This window comes from Vigna umbellata, chromosome 4 (genome assembly GCF_029865625.1).
Source record: "Vigna umbellata cultivar VRB3 chromosome 4, Vumbellata_1.0, whole genome shotgun sequence".
Taxonomy (NCBI): domain Eukaryota; kingdom Viridiplantae; phylum Streptophyta; class Magnoliopsida; order Fabales; family Fabaceae; genus Vigna; species Vigna umbellata.
This window is the reverse complement of record NC_142168.1, coordinates 9,309,905-9,329,308: the sequence shown is the minus strand read 5'-3', so window position 1 is coordinate 9,329,308 and position 19,404 is coordinate 9,309,905. Positions and strand designations below refer to the sequence as shown.

General features: G+C 34.3%; 2 protein-coding genes across 5 annotated transcripts; both read left to right on the top strand.

The window, feature by feature from the left end:
* The first annotated feature begins 4,378 nt into the window (after positions 1-4,378).
* LOC124839607 (uncharacterized) lies at positions 4,379-5,646 on the top strand. Its single transcript, XM_088114287.1, has 3 exons — positions 4,379-5,074; positions 5,173-5,307; positions 5,374-5,646. Exons 1-3 carry the CDS (start codon positions 4,514-4,516, stop codon positions 5,515-5,517), a joined length of 840 nt encoding a protein of 279 aa, XP_087970413.1. The 5' UTR covers positions 4,379-4,513; the 3' UTR covers positions 5,518-5,646.
* A 2,973-nt stretch (positions 5,647-8,619) lies between these two features.
* Positions 8,620-19,404, top strand: LOC124839616 (protein ARABIDILLO 1-like). Of its 4 annotated transcripts, none has more exons than XM_047315499.2 (13): positions 8,620-8,961; positions 9,237-10,642; positions 10,861-11,019; positions 11,108-11,188; positions 11,317-11,448; positions 13,465-13,592; positions 14,062-14,149; positions 14,983-15,077; positions 16,316-16,379; positions 17,109-17,284; positions 17,586-17,807; positions 18,657-18,741; positions 18,831-19,404. In XM_047315499.2, the coding sequence occupies exons 2-13, from the start codon at positions 9,293-9,295 to the stop codon at positions 19,005-19,007; spliced, it is 2,757 nt and encodes a 918-aa protein (XP_047171455.1). In that variant the 5' UTR covers positions 8,620-8,961; positions 9,237-9,292; the 3' UTR covers positions 19,008-19,404. The 4 variants fall into 4 exon arrangements, with proteins under 4 accessions (XP_047171455.1, XP_047171454.1, XP_047171456.1 ...); XM_047315498.2 differs by having other exon boundaries at positions 9,081-10,642; XM_047315500.2 differs by having other exon boundaries at positions 9,043-10,642.

Sequence of the window (19,404 nt, the reverse complement as noted above, 5' to 3'; positions counted from 1 at the left end):
TTCATTGATTATTTTTAAGATTCTCTCAAAAAAATTTGTTGGAAGCCTTTTGACAGGCGGTGCCATTTTTTTTACGTGAATTACTCGTCAAACTAAGGATAATTAGTTCCATCATAGGTTCTATAAATAGAACATTTGTTTCATTTCAAAATACATCATCAGAAATCACTTTTTTCTAATTCTTTTTTCTCTTAGTTTTCTTCTTTCTTTTTTATTTTCTTCCTAAAAATATTTTAGGTTTATTTTATTATCTTTTCAAAGATCCTCGCTAGTTCTAAGATCCTCAGAAATTCTGAGAAGTTCCTGTTGTATCTTGGAGGCCTTGCACAATACACTGTGGATAAGTCCTTAAGGACAATGATCTACACGCCTCAGGAAATCCTTTGTTCGTGATCTTTGTTCTTTATTGTCAGCTTTTGCAACAATCTTAAAGACTTATACCTGACAACAATAACTCAATCTCGGAGAATCAAAATATTGTTTCCGGAACTCATACGGTCTTCGCGAAACCCTTTCCAAATGTATCAAAACTTGAAGTCTTCTTTGGTCAGAATTTTCGACGCTGGCAAGAATTTGTGTCAACCCTCTTAGACATGTACGGAGTCGCCTTTGCTCTTTCATCTTCAAAATCGGACTCCAGTCTCCTTCCAAATTCAAAACAAGTTGAGGATTGGGTTCATGCAAACAAGGTATGTTGTCATACTTTACTTAGTGCACTCTTTAACGATTTGTTCGATGTGTATTGTTCCTATAAGAAAGCGAAAGATATTTGAGATTCGTTGATTCTCAAATACACTGTTGAAGATATAGTTAGACAAAGGTTTATTATTGGGAATTACTATCGCTGGGAAATGGTTGAAGACAAGGATATCAAGTCACAAATCAATGAGTACCACAAGCTGCTCGAAGATATCAAAGCGGAGAACGTTCTTCTACCAGATGAATTTGTCTCAGAGCTTCTGATCGAGAAACCGCCGCCTTCCTGGACTGATTACAACAATTGAAACACAGACACAAGAAAATGTCACTTTCAGAATTGATCACTCACATAATTATTGAAGATACCAACACCAAAGAGTGTGTTGCTGCGAGTGTCAAAGCTTTGTCTGCAAAAGCAAACATGGTAGAAGACAAACCTGATCATAATAAGAAAAATAATTTTCGAAAATATCACCCAACACACCTAACCTCACCTTTAAGAAGAAAGGAAATTGCTTCGTACTGATATAGCTGATTTGAAACAAACCATGTCTAGAGAAGGTAAAAATTATTTTGTGACCTTTATAGATGATTATTCTAGATACACCAAAGTTTACTTAATCAAACATAAATATGAAGCCTTTTATGTGTTTTTAACTTATAAAGCAGAAGTAGAAAATCAATTAAATAAGAAAATTAAGAGGATTAGATCAAATAGAGGTGGTGAGTAGGGATGACAACGGGTTGGGTCGGGCACGGATAGTGTCTACTCGCAACCCGACCTGCATGCAAAAATCGTACCCGCAACCCGATCTGCTATCCGCTGGATATCCGCATAAAAAAAATTCATGGATTTTTTTCAACCCGCGGATTTTTCCAACCAGCGGATTTTTTTCAACCTGCGGATACCCGTTGGATACCTGTTTTCAACCCACAGATATTTAAAAAATATATTTTTTGAATTTTTAAATAAGGTTTAAATTAAATTACAAGTTAAAGAGAACAATTTAATATATTTGCTACATATTAAAAAGACACATTGTAATTTTTAAACAAGTTGAATAAAACAAATATTGAACAACTTTTGAGAAAAAAAAGATATGAGGAAGAAACACTCAGTAACTGAAGTCTCAATTTAGTCACATGATTGATCCACAAATACCTATCAATGTATGAAACAGAGAGATAAATAATTTCCAAGAAAACGCAAACAGGAACCCTAAACCTAAATTCCAAAAACGAATGCAATCACAGAAATCTCCAAACCGCGATAACCACCGGGGTCTTCAAAAATCGAATCTACATTAATGAACTAAAATCCAAAAAAACTCAAAGCACTCATTCGAATCATAACCCCAAAATCGCGTCACCAATCCACAGGGAAGAAATCAAGAAACAAACTCCCAAAATGCGAATCAAAACGTACAAAAGAAACCCCCAAAATCAGATAACAAATAAACCCTAATTTCAAATCTCAAATCGAAACAAAACCCCAATCAGAACCAATAGAGAGAGAGGAAGAGGGAATGGAGCCTACTCCCTCTACGAGCTGAACCAGAAGGAAGGAAAAAAGAGTCCTCCGTTCAGAGAGAATTTTCTAATAGGATTCTATGTATATGTCTTATATCTCTATTAGGGTTAGGTCAAAAGTAATGTAACCCCTTTTTATCTTTTTTTCTTTTAAAAAAAAGGTAATTGAAAGGAATCCTAAGTCATTGTTATTAAAATTTTCCTTTTTTTAAGAGTAATAAAAAAAATTAATTTTAAAAATATTAATTAAAATTTTATTATTCTTTTTTTTGGTAACGGGTATCCGCGTGTTGGTAACGAGTATCCGCGTGAATTACTCCTCAAGCTAAGGAGGGTCGGTTCCGTCATAGGCTCTATAAATAGAGCACTTTCTTCACTCCAAAACACATCACCAGAAATCACTCTCCTCTAATTCTCTCTTCTCTTAGTTTCATTTTTTCTCTTTTATTCTCTTCCTAAAAATATTCTGGGTTTTTTATTCTCTTTTTAGAGATCCTTGCTAGTTCTGAGATCCTCAGATATTCTGAGAAGTTCTTGTTGTATTCTGAGGGGCTTGCACAATACGCCGCGTATAAGTCCTTAAGGACAATGATCTACACGCCTCATATATCTGTCATGATATTACACTACGAAGAGTTACCAAATGTGAAATTAACAATGCCTCACTGCAGAAGACAACACTAAACACAAACCTTGAGAAAAGATAGAGGTCCATAGTTATTCAAAGACCATGCATCTACACCATCAACAACAAATTTCATTGTAGGAGATGTTCCAAACACCTTTTCATCCAATCTTGAATCATAGACGATAATTCTCTTTTGTCTAGGTTCAATTGTGAAATTGAAATTGAAAATGATTGTGATGAGAAGGAAGACGCACGATGTGGAGGTTTTTGAAAATTGGGGATTTAGGGTTATGTGATTTTGGTGTTCTTGGGTTCTGATTTGGGTCTCTATGGTGGTGGAGGAAGATGAATTGATGCACAATGAAGGTCTCTTGACTTCGATTTGGCTTCGCGATGGTGGTTTGAGTTTGCAGGTTTGTTTCGTCATGGCAGTGTGAAGGTCCTACGATGGCGAAGATGAAAACGATGATGGTGGAAGGTGATGGCTTAACGTCATTACGGTGGTGGTGGTTGTGGAAAGAATAAGAGTTTTTAAGTTACAACACTGGTATGAAACGTGGCACATAGTGGGAAAGTAAGTTGATATCATACGTGATACAATCGTTAGCCACATCAGATTAAATATAACGCCGTTGGTTTTCAAGGACTAAAAATTAAAGTTTCTTAATATGAATAATCAAAGTGTATCAACGTTTGAAAGAAGAACGAAATCTAAAATCACACGAGGGACTAAAAACATATTTAATTTATTATTTTAAAAAAAGTTTGTATATTTGTTTTGATACCTTAATTTTTTTTCCCAAAATATTGATTTAAATTAGGTTGATAATACATAAAATAAATCTAAACGGAAAATATCTCAATTAAAAGTGAGTGAAAAAGATAATATAAGAATGGTATATTATTTAAAATTTTAACTAATCAAAATATTATATATATCTTAAATTTTAATTTCTTCATGTCATATTCAAACAAATTATTTTAATTTTTTATAAAAATAAAATGCTATCAAATACTTTTTTTTACGGATTAAAAGTTTTAAACTAAAATTGAATGTGGTTGAATCTAGTCCGAACAGTTAAAATATAGTCGATTCATTAATTAGTAATTAAGCAAGATACGCAAATTCATGTTTTGAAAAGGGAACGTATTTTCTTTGTTTCAAAGTATATGCTTCCGCCTACAATTATCCATTGTTAGGATTTAGAATAAATTACTACACTGTAATTATGTTTTCTAGAAAAAAAAATTACGTTTGCTAATAAGAAAAGAAATTTATTAATCGTTAATCTGACTTCTACACAAATTTTGACAACGATCATGATTATTATATTCAAATGTAATATTATATATTTTAATTTTTAAAAAAACTAATGAACGTACATAAAAATACTTATTAAAAAATTGTTTTAGAGTATTTAATAATTATTCAGACTAATTAGTTATCTCTATTTAGAAAAATTGTAACATTAATAAAGCGTGGTTATCCTAAAAGCTTAAACAGAAGCCGCCAATAGCCGTTAAAAATTCAAAATACTCTTCACACATATATAACCCAAAGCCCTTCGCCTTCTTCACCGTGGCGACTCCCATTTTCTGGAAGCAAAACCAAAGAAAGAAAAAGAACGCGAAATCAGAAAGAAAGAGTTCAAGAAAATGGGTGAAGTTCATGCTCAGAAAGAACCCGTCACCGCAAATTCTCCACAACCAACGCCAACACAAACACCTCCCAAACACAAATGCCCCAGCATGGCAAACTCACAACCGATGCACGATCACGCTGATCCCACGACAGTGGTGGAGCCCACCGACCTCTTGTCCATGATGCACCTCAACAACGGCTGCTGCCACCGTCAGCCGCCCTGCTCCGCGGTCAACAACCCCATGAAGCGCCGATCGCCGCCCTCGTGTTCTTTCTCCGGGGAGCCCTCCACCAAGAAGTTATTTTGTGACCAGGAGGACCTCTCCCATTACGGCTTCTCCGCCGTCCCCATTCCGCTCAACCTCAACTCCCTCGTCAACAAGCGCCGCTCCTTCCCCGTCCTCCGCCGCTGCGTTTCCGACCCTTACCGCCCTCCGGCTCCGGCGCCTCCCACTCCTGCGGAGAGAGGGTCCGGGCTGCCACCCCTGCCGCCGGGCCTCAGGAGGAGTGTCTCAGATCTCTCCACACCTTCGCCGAGTCTGAACGCCGAGGAAACCGCCACTCCTGATTCAGTGGTACGGAGGGTTGAGAAATTAAAAGGGGAATAAAAAGTTTGGATCTTTTAGGGTTTGGAATAACGGGTTTGCTTTGTTTGTTTGTTTTGTGGTTGCAGAAACTGAGAAGGATGAAGGAGCGATTGAAAGAGATGAGGCAATGGTGGGATGAGGTTATGAAGGATGATGAGGAAGAAAATGTAAGGGAAGAAGAAGAGTGTATAGCTGCCGAAGATGAGAAAGTCCTTCCTCAGGTATGTGTATGTTTGGCTTCGTCTTCTTAGATTAATTTTGATGTTTGAATTCATGTGGTTTTGCAGGATGATTTGGGAGCAGGAGATTCTGAAGAAGCTGTTAGTGTTGAGTGGGCTGAAAAGTGCGTAAGCCTTGGATTTAGGTGTCCATGTGGGAAAGGCTACGAGGTTCTCCTCTCAGAAAATAACTGCTACTACAAGTTGCTCTAACACTCTTTGAACAATGTAACTCTGTTCAGAAGAAATGTATCATCTTCCATCAACTAGTATGTAACTCTGTTCAAAATATCATAAAGAATGAATTCTTTCCATCGTTTGAGCGTTGGAAGACTCGTATGAAAGAAAATTATTGGTATTTTACAAGATTTTCAATATTTTATCATTTCAATTGTTTTTTTCTTCTTTAAAAATATATTCGGGAGAACATATTGTCCATACTTTTAATGGAATTTGATAACTTTGAAAAGAACATTACATCAAAAGTGTTTTAAGGTGTTAGATGAATACTTTTCGGTGTACAACATGTTCATTAATTTGAAATTATTAATATTCAATTTCAAATAAAAGTAAATATTAATTTTAAAATATTCTTACTAAATAATTTGGTATAACTATCATAATTTATATACATGTTGGACACTCATATAATGGTTAAGAAGAGATTATTTAGTTTGTTTCGATCATTAAATATATACGAGTTTATTGTGTTTTTAGCTTATTTAAATTTTATCGAATAGTGTTAGTGGAATAATAAGTTATCATCTATCTGTATATTCCAACCTAGAGTTTGTTTGAATATGGGAAACCATACTTACCCAATACAAAGAAGTTATTTTTATAATTAACTTGGATATATCGATGTCTTACATTAATATCTATTAGGGAAAAAAATCATTTAATGTGTCACAATTATAAGAATTAGTGTAACATACTATAATGGGGAAACCAAATCCGTTGTTATAAAAATTAATGGGGGGTCTCCTCATATCATGTTAGTTTTTCTTATGGGGATTAATATTGTATATTTTAATTTTAGGGAAAAAAAACACAACTTTTCACTCTCTTTTTTCTCTATTTTCACATTATTATATTTCGTTGTCATTGCACTTAACACGATTTAACTTCTATTAGATCCTTTAGGAATTCTTCAACCTTGCTTTGGTAGTCATGTTACTTATCGTGACCCATCTTTACTTCTAAACAACTTATTTTATATCTCTATTTTGTATATTTTAATTTTATTTTTAATAAACCAATAATGGTTGGAATTTTGAATTTGGAATGTCCATTGTGTTTACCGTAAATTAAATAATCTAACTTTTAGAATAACCTATTTAGTGAAAACCATGATAAACACTTTTGGAATTGACTCAAAAAATTGAAAATTTGGTAACTTTTTGGAAAAATGAAACTTCAAAAGACTATTGAAATAAATACGTCTTTAGAGTTGGTATAAAAAAGAAATGTATAATTCATCAAAATTATTAAAAAATTAATCTATTATACTTCAGAAGTATAATAAATTGAAAGATTTAAGTAATGATTATATTTAATGTCATAACTTATAATTCCAAGTAATATCTCTCTTAACAAATAAGTATGACTTATACTATTAATACGTGTTGTTGACAAATTATTTTCACTTTGAAGGAAAACGAGCGAATGTCCTTAACTAACAAAATTTTTACAGTTATTTTTTATTTATTTGTTAAGATTGGATTAGACAATGAATGAATATATGAGTATTAAACCGATAACTTGACTTAATTACGTGATAAATATATAGTACAAATTCTAACGGTCTAATTATTATACTATACAATAAATTATGTTTTATCATATAGAATATTTTATATCACACGAATTATTATTGAAAAATATAAATATTTTAGTGGGAGATCCTGTTTGTCATTCTTCTATGGGATCCCATTAAAACATGTATGAGTTTTATGGTCATTGTTTTAAATTTTTAGTATTTTGTCAACTTTATAATATTTTGAAAATTATTATTTTATTTATACATTAAAATTATTATTTAATCTATTCAACTAAATCTAGTTAAATTGAATTAAGTTAAAATCTAATCTAACAATTGATTGCACTTTTAAATATACTTCACAGTAAAGTAAAAAGCTTACAGAAAATTAACAATTAATACAAGTGGTACCATATTTCTTATAACTAAGATAATAAAATTGTTTAACATTGTTTTAATACATATAAGACAAAGGTAATATAATCTTAGATAAATTTTGAACTACCCAAACGATTAAAATACAGAAGATTCAACAACACTTTTCGTAGAGAAAATGTCAAAAATTAAACTCTAAGGGCATGGATTTTGTCATAACAACTAGGTTTTTTGAGGCATACTAAACAAAAACAATCTATCACTAAAACAAAAATTATATTACTATCAATCCTTTTTGTTTGTTTTATATGGAAGTGACTTAATGAATTTTTTTTCCAAAATTCAATTGAATATGGGTTTTTTACGAGCTAAATTAAGTTTAATTGAACCACTTTTATTAATAATTAATTTAAATTTTAAAACCAAATTAAAACAACCATACAATTTATATGTTTTTAAATAAATACATTTTTTAATGTAATATTCGGTTAAGTTTGATTATGTCTAGTTTTCTAAAACAACAATCCTAGAGTGGCAAAGTGAATCTTTTTGTGATTTGGAGTAGATGACATTTCTATTTTTTTTTTCAAATGTCATATATATTAAATTTATTTAATATGTATAAACTCATCTTTAAATTTGAATTCAGAAAATTAATTTCTAAAAATTCTTATACTTCAAGACATTGATTTTCATAATGTTATGCTTTTAGAAATTATGTTTGGCTATGTTGTCATGGAGGTGGTGTGCGACTGATATGACATTTGAAGTACACCGAACTAACTATAGTGTTGAGATTAATGTAACAGTTAAAGTTCATTGCCACAATGAACTACTTAAGAAGCTAATCCACCATAACTACATGGAGAATAATAAAGTTTGGTGAAATTAATAGACATGTTGTTTTACGTACTCTGTCATAATATTAACATAAAAAAGATAACATATTAGACAATAGAAAAAAAAAGTACAAGAATAAACATGTAAGAGAAATTAAGATATAGAAACTGTTTAAAGTATCCTAATACATATTTTAAATCATTACATAATAATTTGAGAAGATGAATAATGATGTCTAAGAATAAGAAATAAGATGATGTTATTTTATTTATGATGCAAATGGATGAAATTATTTATGAAATAAGGGATATAAAAGATGGTGATTTTTGTGAGTTGTAGTTTCACAGCATTGTTGTTCTCCCCTTCCTTCCCATCCCATCCTTCGTCCCTCCTCCCTTCCCTTTTCCCCAATGCTGGAATTCTATTGTATTCTCTCACATTTCCCTTTTATTTAACCTAATCAACCGTCTCCTTTTCTTTCTCATTTTCTTCCTTCGACCCTCTCATGTAAGACAACCTTTTCTCATCCTTTGAATTTCCCTTTGAATTATCCATCTTTCTCTCCGCACCCCATTCAACAAACTTCATTCTTTACTCCTTTTTCTTTGATGGGTTTCATTGAGAATTCTATTGAATGCATCTGATTTGTGTGACAACAAAGACCAAATACCCTGAGTCCACAGGTTTGAGAAAATAATAACATTTTAATATTTTTTTGTGTGCTCTTACCTGCATATGAATTTTGTGTTTTTATCCGTTTTTAGGCATCTAAGGTGGGTTGTTTTGTGTTGCGGGGTTTCAGGTCTGTTTGTTATCTTGTTTTTGATGTGTTAACTTTGGTTGAAGACTAGGGTTTTTTTGGGGTGGAGGGGTGATTGTGTTTTGGAGGTTGGTGTTATCTTTTTCAGTAGTTTTGGATTTGTGTGTCTGAGGATGTTGTATTGGTGAATTCTTGCAGTGTTTTGGGGATTTGGGGTTTGAAGTTTGAAGGTTTTTGTGTGATTTTGTTGAGAAATGAATCGTAGAGTGAGGAGGAAAGTGGCAAGGAAAAGTAAAGGGAATGTGGTGCAATCTAGTTCCCCTGAAGTTCAGGAGGAGGTTTTGCATTTGGAACCCCAAGGAGTTGTTGATTGGAACTGCTTGCCTGATGACACAGTAATTCAGCTGTTGTCATGTCTGAGTTACCGAGATCGAGCTAGCTTGTCGTCAACTTGTAAAACATGGAGGTCTCTTGGTAGCTCCCCGTGTCTGTGGACTTCTCTGGATCTTCGTTCGCACAGGTTTGATGCTGACATGGCTTCATCACTTGCTCCCAGGTGTGTGCATCTACAGAAGCTCAGGTTTCGGGGGGAGGAATCTGCTAATGCAATAATTCATCTTCGAGCTAAGAACTTGCGTGAATTGAGCGGTGACTATTGCAGGAAGATTAGTGATGCAACTCTTTCAGTGATTGTAGCTCGGCATGAGGCACTTGAGAGCCTTCAGCTTGGACCAGATTTTTGTGAGAGAATAAGTAGTGATGCTATTAAAGCAATAGCTCATTGCTGTCCTAACTTGAGTAAGCTCAGACTCTCGGGTATCAGGGATGTAAATGGTGATGCTATTAATGTTTTGGCTAAGCATTGTCCAAAGTTGACTGATATTGGTTTCATTGACTGTCTGAATGTTGACGAGGTTGCACTGGGAAATGTGTTATCAGTTCGTTTCCTTTCTGTGGCGGGGACTTCAAGTATGAAGTGGGGTGTGGTTTCCCATCTTTGGCATAAACTTCCTAACCTGATTGGGTTAGATGTTTCAAGAACTGATATTGGACCATCCGCTGTTTTCAGACTGTTATCCTTAACACAGAATTTGAGGGTTTTGATTGCTCTGAATTGTCCTATCCTCGAAGAGGACACTAGCTTTTCTGCTAGTAAATATAAAAACAAGTTATTAGTTTCCCTTCGTACTGATATTTTTAAAGGACTGGCTTCTTTATTTTTTGATAATACAAAGAGAGGAAAAAATGTGTTTTTGAACTGGAGGACCTCAAAGAATAATGATAAGGATCTTAATGAAATTATACCCTGGCTTGAGTGGATGCTGTCTCACACACTTTTGCGTTCTGCTGAGAGTCCTCAGCAGGGTCTTGATAATTTCTGGGTTGAACAAGGTGGAGCACTTTTGCTTAGTCTAATGCAGAGTTCTCAGGAGGATGTTCAAGAGAGGGCAGCCACAGGACTTGCAACTTTTGTTGTAATTGATGACGAAAATGCTAGCATAGATTGTGGAAGGGCTGAAGCAGTTATGCGAGATGGAGGCATACGCCTCCTACTTGGCCTGGCAAAGTCTTGGAGGGAAGGGCTTCAATCTGAGGCGGCCAAGGTACTCTTTCTATCCCTTTGTTTAAATACAGTCTACCTGATAATTTATAGTCATTTTTTACCTGATCTGTTGTGAGAAAAATTAATGCTTACATTTTTGCTGAGGTGGTCTTGATATTTTGTGCGTTTAAGATGCGTTTTTCACTATAAATCTGAGCCAAGAACAATCTAACATAATCAATGTGGACTTGTTTCTCTAAATTTTCAAAATTTGTGCAGGCCATTGCAAATTTGTCTGTCAATGCCAATGTGGCCAAAGCTGTTGCAGAAGAAGGTGGGATTGAGATTCTTGCTGGTTTGGCTAGGTCTATGAACAAGCTGGTGGCTGAAGAGGCTGCCGGAGGATTATGGAATCTCTCTGTTGGAGAAGAGCACAAGGTTGGAATTTGGATTTTGTATGTTATATAGTTTTCATTTGTTGGCATTTAATGCTTTAAATTATAAACTTAAGAGCCTTCCATCATAGGGTGCTATTGCTGAAGCCGGTGGAATACAAGCTTTAGTGGATCTTATCTTCAAGTGGTCCTCTAGTGGAGATGGAGTTTTAGTAAGTTCTGGTTTTATGTTGAGTTTCTTAAGTTACTTTTATTATATTACTTCTTATATCCAGTAATGTAAGTTGCTGTTTTATAATGTGTAAGACAGTTGGTTGATTAGATAGTTTTAATTTTTCAGGAACGGGCGGCTGGTGCATTGGCTAATTTGGCAGCCGATGACAAGTGTAGTACAGAGGTTGCACTGGCAGGAGGTGTGCATGCTCTGGTGATGCTTGCACGTAAGTGCAAATTTGAGGGAGTGCAAGAGCAGGTAGCACCACCTTTTAGTATTTGGGTACCATCCAATTCAATTACTAAAATCTTTGAAGCTGTTTTATTTCATTGATAATACCTGCCAATTCAATATTGGAACCCATCGTAGATATTTTAAAAATGGTTTTATGAGTGTGTACATGATTGAAAATTCTTAGAGTTTGGGCTTAATTTAATTCCATAATATCGGTTTGTAAAGTGAGGATTTTACAAACTTCATAAGCTCTATTTAATTCATATCTTATCTCTAGTTGATGCAAGGCTAAACACCATCCTTGAGCCTGAAATTAAGGCTGGCTAGGAGTGACCATGATTGAGGTGGCTTTCCAACAATAATTGTTATTTCCTTTTTGCTCCTGCAAAGGGGTGGGGGTGGGGGTGGGGGCTATGAAATTGTGTTGTCGGTGGTATTATTTGATTTTTTACCTAGAGTCCTTAGCTTGGAAGTTGGAAGGCTTAGCAATGGCTAAATCCTTTTGACATTGATGGTGCCATCGCATTACAAGGCTGTTTACTTGAATCTGGAATTTCATTCTGATTCTAGGTTCCTTCTTGAATTTCTGGACTTATATTCTCTATCTTTTCTCAGTGTTAACTTTTGGTGCCATGGCAGTTATGACGGTTTTTTTGCCAACTGCCATAGGCAATTTGTGAAGGGAGGCTCACAATGGCAGCACCATAGGCCACAATGGTATGTTTGTATGGCAGAATTTTTGCCTTCTGCCATCTTCGATTAATAACAAGGTTGCTAAAAATCAAGAGTTTATGCAAACTAGTGAAAGGTCTGTAAGCTTGATTCATAAACTTGAAACGTGAACTCTTATCTATTTACTTCATATAAAAAATTATTGAAATACCTGTAATAACTTTGAGCCTTTTACTTCCATAATGCAAAATTTTTAACCTCAATGATAAAGTAACAAGTCAAGTAGTTCATTGCTATTAAATAAGTTCAAACAACTCCAAATAGAATATAAGTTCATACAAAACAGGTTCTTAATATGATGACATTTCATAGATAAAAGAAGATAAATGTCTGCAAATTGTATAGAGAAAATGGAGTTTCAAGAAATTTGCAAACCACAAGACTGTAGGGAGAAGATAGCTGCCACGTGCTTGAAACCTCGATGCGAAGAACAAATAGCAGATAGAGAAGGGATGCAGTGAGTCAGGATGGGCATTGTAATCAGCAGCGAGATGGGCAGCATGATGAGAAGAGTAGCTCTGTCACCAACAGCAAAGAGAAACAACACATTGATGAATTGTGGAGAACCCTAAACGTGGGTCTTCCCTTTTCTTCCATTTTTGCATGCCAAAATGACACAAAGGAGCATCATTTACAGTTAAAAAACGGCAGTTGAACTCTCTAAGTTGGGGGTTTGACCAAGTTCACCTGAGTTTATGATCCCACTGAGCCCACTATAAAAAACAAACCTACAAGTGAGTTAACATGAAACGGGTTGTGGATTTGTCAACTTGTACATTTTTAGAGTTAAAACTCGAGCTTGATAATCATGATTGAGAACAATGTTGCATATTTCCTATTCTGGATAACGATGATGTACACTTATAAGTGGAACAAGAATCATGGATCTATTTCCATATGTAGTTGTCTGCTATAAGTTATACCTCACAGAGGTTTGTAGTTTTTTATATATATTGAGAGAAATGGAATAGTTTGATATGCCATTTCTGTTTTTGATGGTAATGTGGTCTACACTGTCCTATTTTGGTCAATGGTTCTGTGCTAGTGCCGCATGGGGGATGACATGCCTGTGTTAGTTGTGATCTTGCCAATATATACAATGCTAATGATGATCTAGCTAAGAGATGCTTTATATAATTTTCTATGAATTCTTCATGTTTACATTAAATACATATGCATGGGCATTATTTTTTAACTTATAAATTGATTCTTCAGAATCTGTTATATTTTTTTCAAATCTTTTGCTTTCCATTGAGGGATGCAATTGCATTGGTGTGGGGTTATTAAAATAACTACTTTTAAATATAGGCTGCTCGTGCATTGGCTAACTTAGCTGCTCATGGAGATAGTAACAGTAACAATGCTGCCGTTGGACAAGAAGCAGGTGCTCTTGAGGCTCTTGTTCAACTTACTCGTTCTCCCCACGAGGGCGTTAGGTAATGTTTAACTGGTCTTTGCATGTGTGTGATATTGTACCTGTGTATAGCTTTTAGGTATGTTTTTGATAAAAAAAATAGGGATTAGGTGGAATAAAGGGAACCCAAGTGAATATATTTGTATGAGATAAGACTCTGAATAATTGTGAAAGAAAACACTGACTCAACACCTGTATTTTTAATAAATTATATATCTCAACGCAACTGCAAAAGTTTGCTACAAATAAACTCACTTAAACCAATACTAATCTTAGAAGCTGTAACTAACTACAGACTTGACAAACAATGACCTGAACTGCCATATGATTAAAGAAAATGGCCATTGCTTTTAGAAATTGGTTTCATAAACCATTTATACAACAGTTTAATTGATTTACAATTGTTGCCTTTTCTCTTCAGCCTGTGATCTTTTACCTTGAAACATATTAATTATTGCAGTACCTTTCCTTTAACCCTGATATTTATACAGGCAAGAGGCTGCAGGTGCACTTTGGAATTTGTCATTTGACGATAGAAATCGAGAAGCCATTGCCGCATCTGGTGGAGTTCAGGCCTTGGTAAGTTCTTACAAGGTTAAGCTATTACTTTTAAATAGAAAAAATTGTAGTATTAAATAGAAATAGAAAGATACAAGGGATGATAAGAAACATTCCCGAAGAAAATGAAAATCTGAGAGAAAATAAGGGAGAAACCTGCACTTTAAAACCGTTGTTAAATTTAGAGAGGGGGAGGGAGAGGAATGGAGAAAGGGTGAGAGAGTCTGGGAGATAGAATGGAATTGGTTGAGTGAAATTGCTTTCTTCTGCAGTACATCCTATATGCAGAACATCCATTTTAGAGATATAATATTCTAGTGTTAATGATAGTCTGCTAAGTTTCAGCTTAGCTGTAACTGTGTAACTGACTGTTAACTCAGCAGCCACTCCGTAGTAGTCTACAATACATGTACATTTGCATTCTCTGTAACAAATCCATTTTATCACTATCAGAAATTCCTCTTCAGTTTTCTCCCTCTCTCAGCTTTATCCTTGTCTCTATTAATCTCTGCATAAATGGGTACTATTTCCTAGGCTAAGATACTTGGTATACATGATTAGACTTTTTAAAATGCATCCTTGTAAATAGTATGTGATAAATGTTAATTTCTACTGGAATCATTTTTTTATGTAATAGTATATTTGGATACTAAGAAATAATGTTTCCCAAACATTCTCAACTTTATTTGACAGTCAATATGTAGAGGTTATAGAGATGAATAAAATTATTTTTTCCACTTTCTGAACAAATATAATCTTTTAATGGATCTTGTAAATCCTTTTACCAGAGCATTGATCTTGCAGGAGACTGAAAAGTTTAGTGTGTTTATGTTTTGACATTGTGGTTTCTATAGGTTGCTCTTGCCCAAGCTTGTGCTAATGCCTCCCCTGGACTTCAAGAGAGGGCTGCTGGAGCTCTGTGGGGATTATCAGTCTCGGAAACTAATAGGTACTTCAAAGATTTCAGTTTGTATTTGATCTCCCAGAATCTTGATTCTTAAGACTTGTTTGGAATATGTCATATCTGATGTAGTATCGGGGTACAAACATTTGTCTACGAAAAATCACATTTCTCTTTTAGGACTGAATGATTTCATTATTTCAGGTTTCGTAGTAGTACTTACTTATTAGTGTTTTGGTTTAGTTGTTTTTTTTTTGTTTGCTCTTTTGCTTTCTTATGTTCCTTTCATTTTTTATCTCTTCTTTTGGGTTTGAGAGGATTTGATTAAAAAAATACTTTAGAAATCTTATGTATATCATGCTTTATTTATCTTTTTGTCTATGCTTATAAATTGTCAAAAGTCAGTCTAACAGAGAGAACCTATCTTTAATTGCAGAGAAAAGTCATCTTAAAAATTAAAGAATGTGTTTATAATTTAGTACACTACAGTGAACCATCTTCTTAACACCGAAGTTAATGTTAAGCATACTATTTAAGAAATGGAATGATAGATTAACTTTTTTCATTGCTAATATTTTTATCCATTATCTTCACTTTATATAAAACAACTCTTGAATATAAAATATACAAATTATTACAAGTGTGCCTTTTTATATTCTTCTTGATTCCTTTTTTTGACAAATCTATCTTTTCTTTTTAATTTATAAAAATGATACTGAGTTTTGAAATCTTCTAAATATTTGTAATCTTATCGCCATTCATAAACTTAAATCTTTATGATGAGCCATGGGGGAAATTGGAAAATCATGGAATAGGCTTTCTACCACTCTGTTTTTCCTTTCAATTTTATTTTGTACACTTTTAGACCTTATTGCAATACCTTCTATAATTATCTAAAGCTAAATCTCTCTTCCATTCCCTTCATCCAATTCCAGATAGATATAAGGTTTAATATTTAATGTCCTTTCTGGTATTTCTTTTGGTTATTTGTATGGGCAATGCTGCTGTTTTTGTAGTTGCATATAATTTTTGTAGTTGCATCATAGATAGTTTCCAACCTCCTTTGTTTAAAAGCAGAAGACGAATTAGAGGATCTGTTCTGGTTTTCACTAATAAAATAAATGATTTTAGTTCAATGTGCTCTTTCTATTTTTTACTTTTTGTTCATTTTCTTTGACTAAGATATGGTTTCGAACTTGGTTAAAAAAATTGTCATAATAAAATTTCATTATCTTTCTGTATTAGATTATGCTTGTATTCATTAATGTTGGTTTTTGTTTGCTTAGTGTTGCCATTGGACGAGAAGGAGGTGTTGCACCTCTGATTGCACTTGCACGCTCTGAAGCAGAGGTAATTTATTCCCTTCATGTTTGATGCTTACGTGTATGTTTATAATTCAGTGCTAGACAAGTACATAGCAATTCCAAAAAAGTATCCCATTTTGGTGGTTCAACTAGTTCCTTGTTGGTGGTGTTATTATTTTAGTCTTTTAAGTTGCTTTAGAGTAGCTGTTTGCAATTATATTGGTGGGGTTCCATAAGCCTTTTTCCCTTTTGGGTTCTATCAATAGTTTTTTTCATACTGCATATGTTATGCAGGTTAAGTAGGTGGTTAAACAGAACAACTATTATTTGTTGCTAGCAACTGGGATGTTTTGTTTTTTAGTAGTTACTTTTCTAGGTTATGATATGATAATTTTTTTACTTTCGTTATTGCTGACATCCCAAAGGGCTTTAGCTATCAAGTGATGACACATGAATATCACATTCCCTCTCAAGCAAGAGTTGTTTGGGCATGAAATGCGTATAATTCACAGGCCTATCATGTGTTGAAATTCAACTTTTTACTAAAGGAATATCTGGTCTTCCTGTTTTTAAGCTTTCATTCTTTGCATCTTAGTCTCTTGTGGGAGATACTTTGTCGTGTATACTATGTGAGTTTTGGCTCCTTCAGACTTTGCTCACAAGTATTTATCATCCCACAAGCATTTACATACCTTTTGTCTGTATTTTTTTTAGCATCTTTATCTATTTATATATGTAAAATTCTGATTAGATTCAAGCCACCTTCCACTTTCAGGATGTTCATGAAACTGCTGCAGGGGCACTATGGAATCTTGCTTTCAATGCTAGTAATGCTCTACGAATAGTAGAGGAAGGTGGAGTATCTGCGCTTGTTGATCTCTGTTCTTCATCAGTATCAAAAATGGCACGCTTCATGGCTGCTTTGGCATTGGCTTACATGTTTGACGGGAGGTAATTAATTTGATTAAAATCGGCTGTGTCCCTGTTACCCTTTCTTTTTGTTTCTTTGAATGTTTTTTTTTTCATTTGGTAAATGTTATTTATTGAAGTTTGTTCATTCTTATTATTTGAATACTTGGTGGATCTTTGGTTTATTTTGTTTCTGTTCTAATTTGTTCTGTTCTGTATTTATAGTGTGAATATATGAAAAAAAAATAAAATGACTTTACTGTAAAATAATTGCTTAACCAATGAAACTGGGTATGAGAGATCATTTTATGTGTATATTTGAGCATCGTGACATGTTTTGCAGAATGGATGAATATGCTTTAGTAGGCACTCCATCTGAAAGTACTTCTAAGAGTGTGAGCTTGGATGGAGCTAGAAGGATGGCTTTGAAACACATTGAAGCTTTTGTTCTAATGTTCTCTGATCCACAAGCATTTGCGGCTGCTGCTGCGTCATCTGCTCCTGCAGCATTAGCACAGGTTACTGAAGGTGCACGTATTCAAGAAGCGGGACATCTAAGATGCAGGTTTGCTTTCCTCCTTATACCTTGTAAAAGTTGTTCTTCATTATTGTTGTACCTTACTACCTCATGTATGATCTTGTTTTCTGATGATACAAAGCCATTGTCAGCTGCTTGCTTTTCCTGTATTCTTTGTTTTAGCATCAAAATTTTATGTTGCAATAGTGCATAGAATTTTAATTTTTTAACACTTTTCCTCGTTTATGGGCATTCATTCAGCTATATATATATTTAGTATGGGCATATATAGGTATTTTGACCAATTATTTCCGAAGTTTCTGTTTCATGAAAGTATTGTTTGTGAATATTAAATGAAGTGATAAAAACTGCCCCCTAGTATGTTTTGTTTCTTTCTTCTTTCTGAGTGAATTTTTTACTCAGCGACAATGCTTGATTGAGAAGTCTCCTTCGTGTCTAATTCATGGAGCGTAAGACTGGAAGGAATTACAAAATGTTTTTTTTCAATAATTATTATGACAGTTTAACATGCGTATGCTATTTAAATCCTACTTTCAGATGTTTTACTATGCCAAAGCAAGGTCAATTTTTTGTGGCTTTTGGCACTTGCCGTGTAATGCTGCTAGGTTTGTTATGGGATTGGATCGTGTTTATAGCTTCTCTCATTCATCATCTTTCATAGATGTATAATATATCACCATGCATGGAGGCTGGACAGCTTCATTATATTGTCTCTTCTCTATGTTTCTGCAGTTGTGCTGTTTTTTTTGGTTTTAATGGTATACCTTGTGCTCTAGAGTTCGTTCTTCCTTTCATTAAGATTTTCTTCTGCAATCGGTTATCCATGGTTTACTCATGTTGGAACCTCTACCGTATTTTATTTTTATTGTTTCTCAGTGGTGCTGAAATTGGAAGATTCATCACTATGCTACGAAATCAATCATCTATACTCAAGGCTTGTGCAGCATTTGCTCTTCTCCAGGTAACTATAGCAAGTAGCAGCATAGGCATTTTGTAATCCATATTCAGTTTGAATTCTGACGTTGTTATGCGTTGATTTTTCAATTGCAGTTTACAATTCCTGGTGGACGACATGCCATGCACCATGCTAGCCTCATGCAGAGCTTGGGAGCACCCCGAGTTCTGCGTGGTGCGGCTGCAGCAGCAACCGCTCCACTTGAAGCAAAAATCTTTGCCCGAATTGTTCTTCGCAATCTTGAGTATCACCAGATAGAGCATACAGTGTAGATCAGTTCATTTGTTTACAGTCCTCTTTGTCAAATCATTTTGGACTGCTCAGTATCATAAGAACACTTCAAGGTGAGCCTGATGCATGTGATGTGAAGCAAGTTATACATTGACTGGTTCTCATTTTTCATTTTCTTTGGAACTGCTTAGGAAACAGTTCTTGTTTTCAGATGTATTTCTTCCCTTGTATCAATCTTTTCATATCAAGGCTGCAACAGATAGGCACATTGACATAAATTTCACTGCCTTGATGTGTTTTTTTTCTATGTATTATTCTTAAGTATTCTGTATAATTAAACTTTTAGAGCTATTTTAGAGAGACTTGTTACAGTTTCCATTCGCTTCAGTTACCACCTTGAAATATATAGAATCTCAGTGAAATACATTTATGATATCA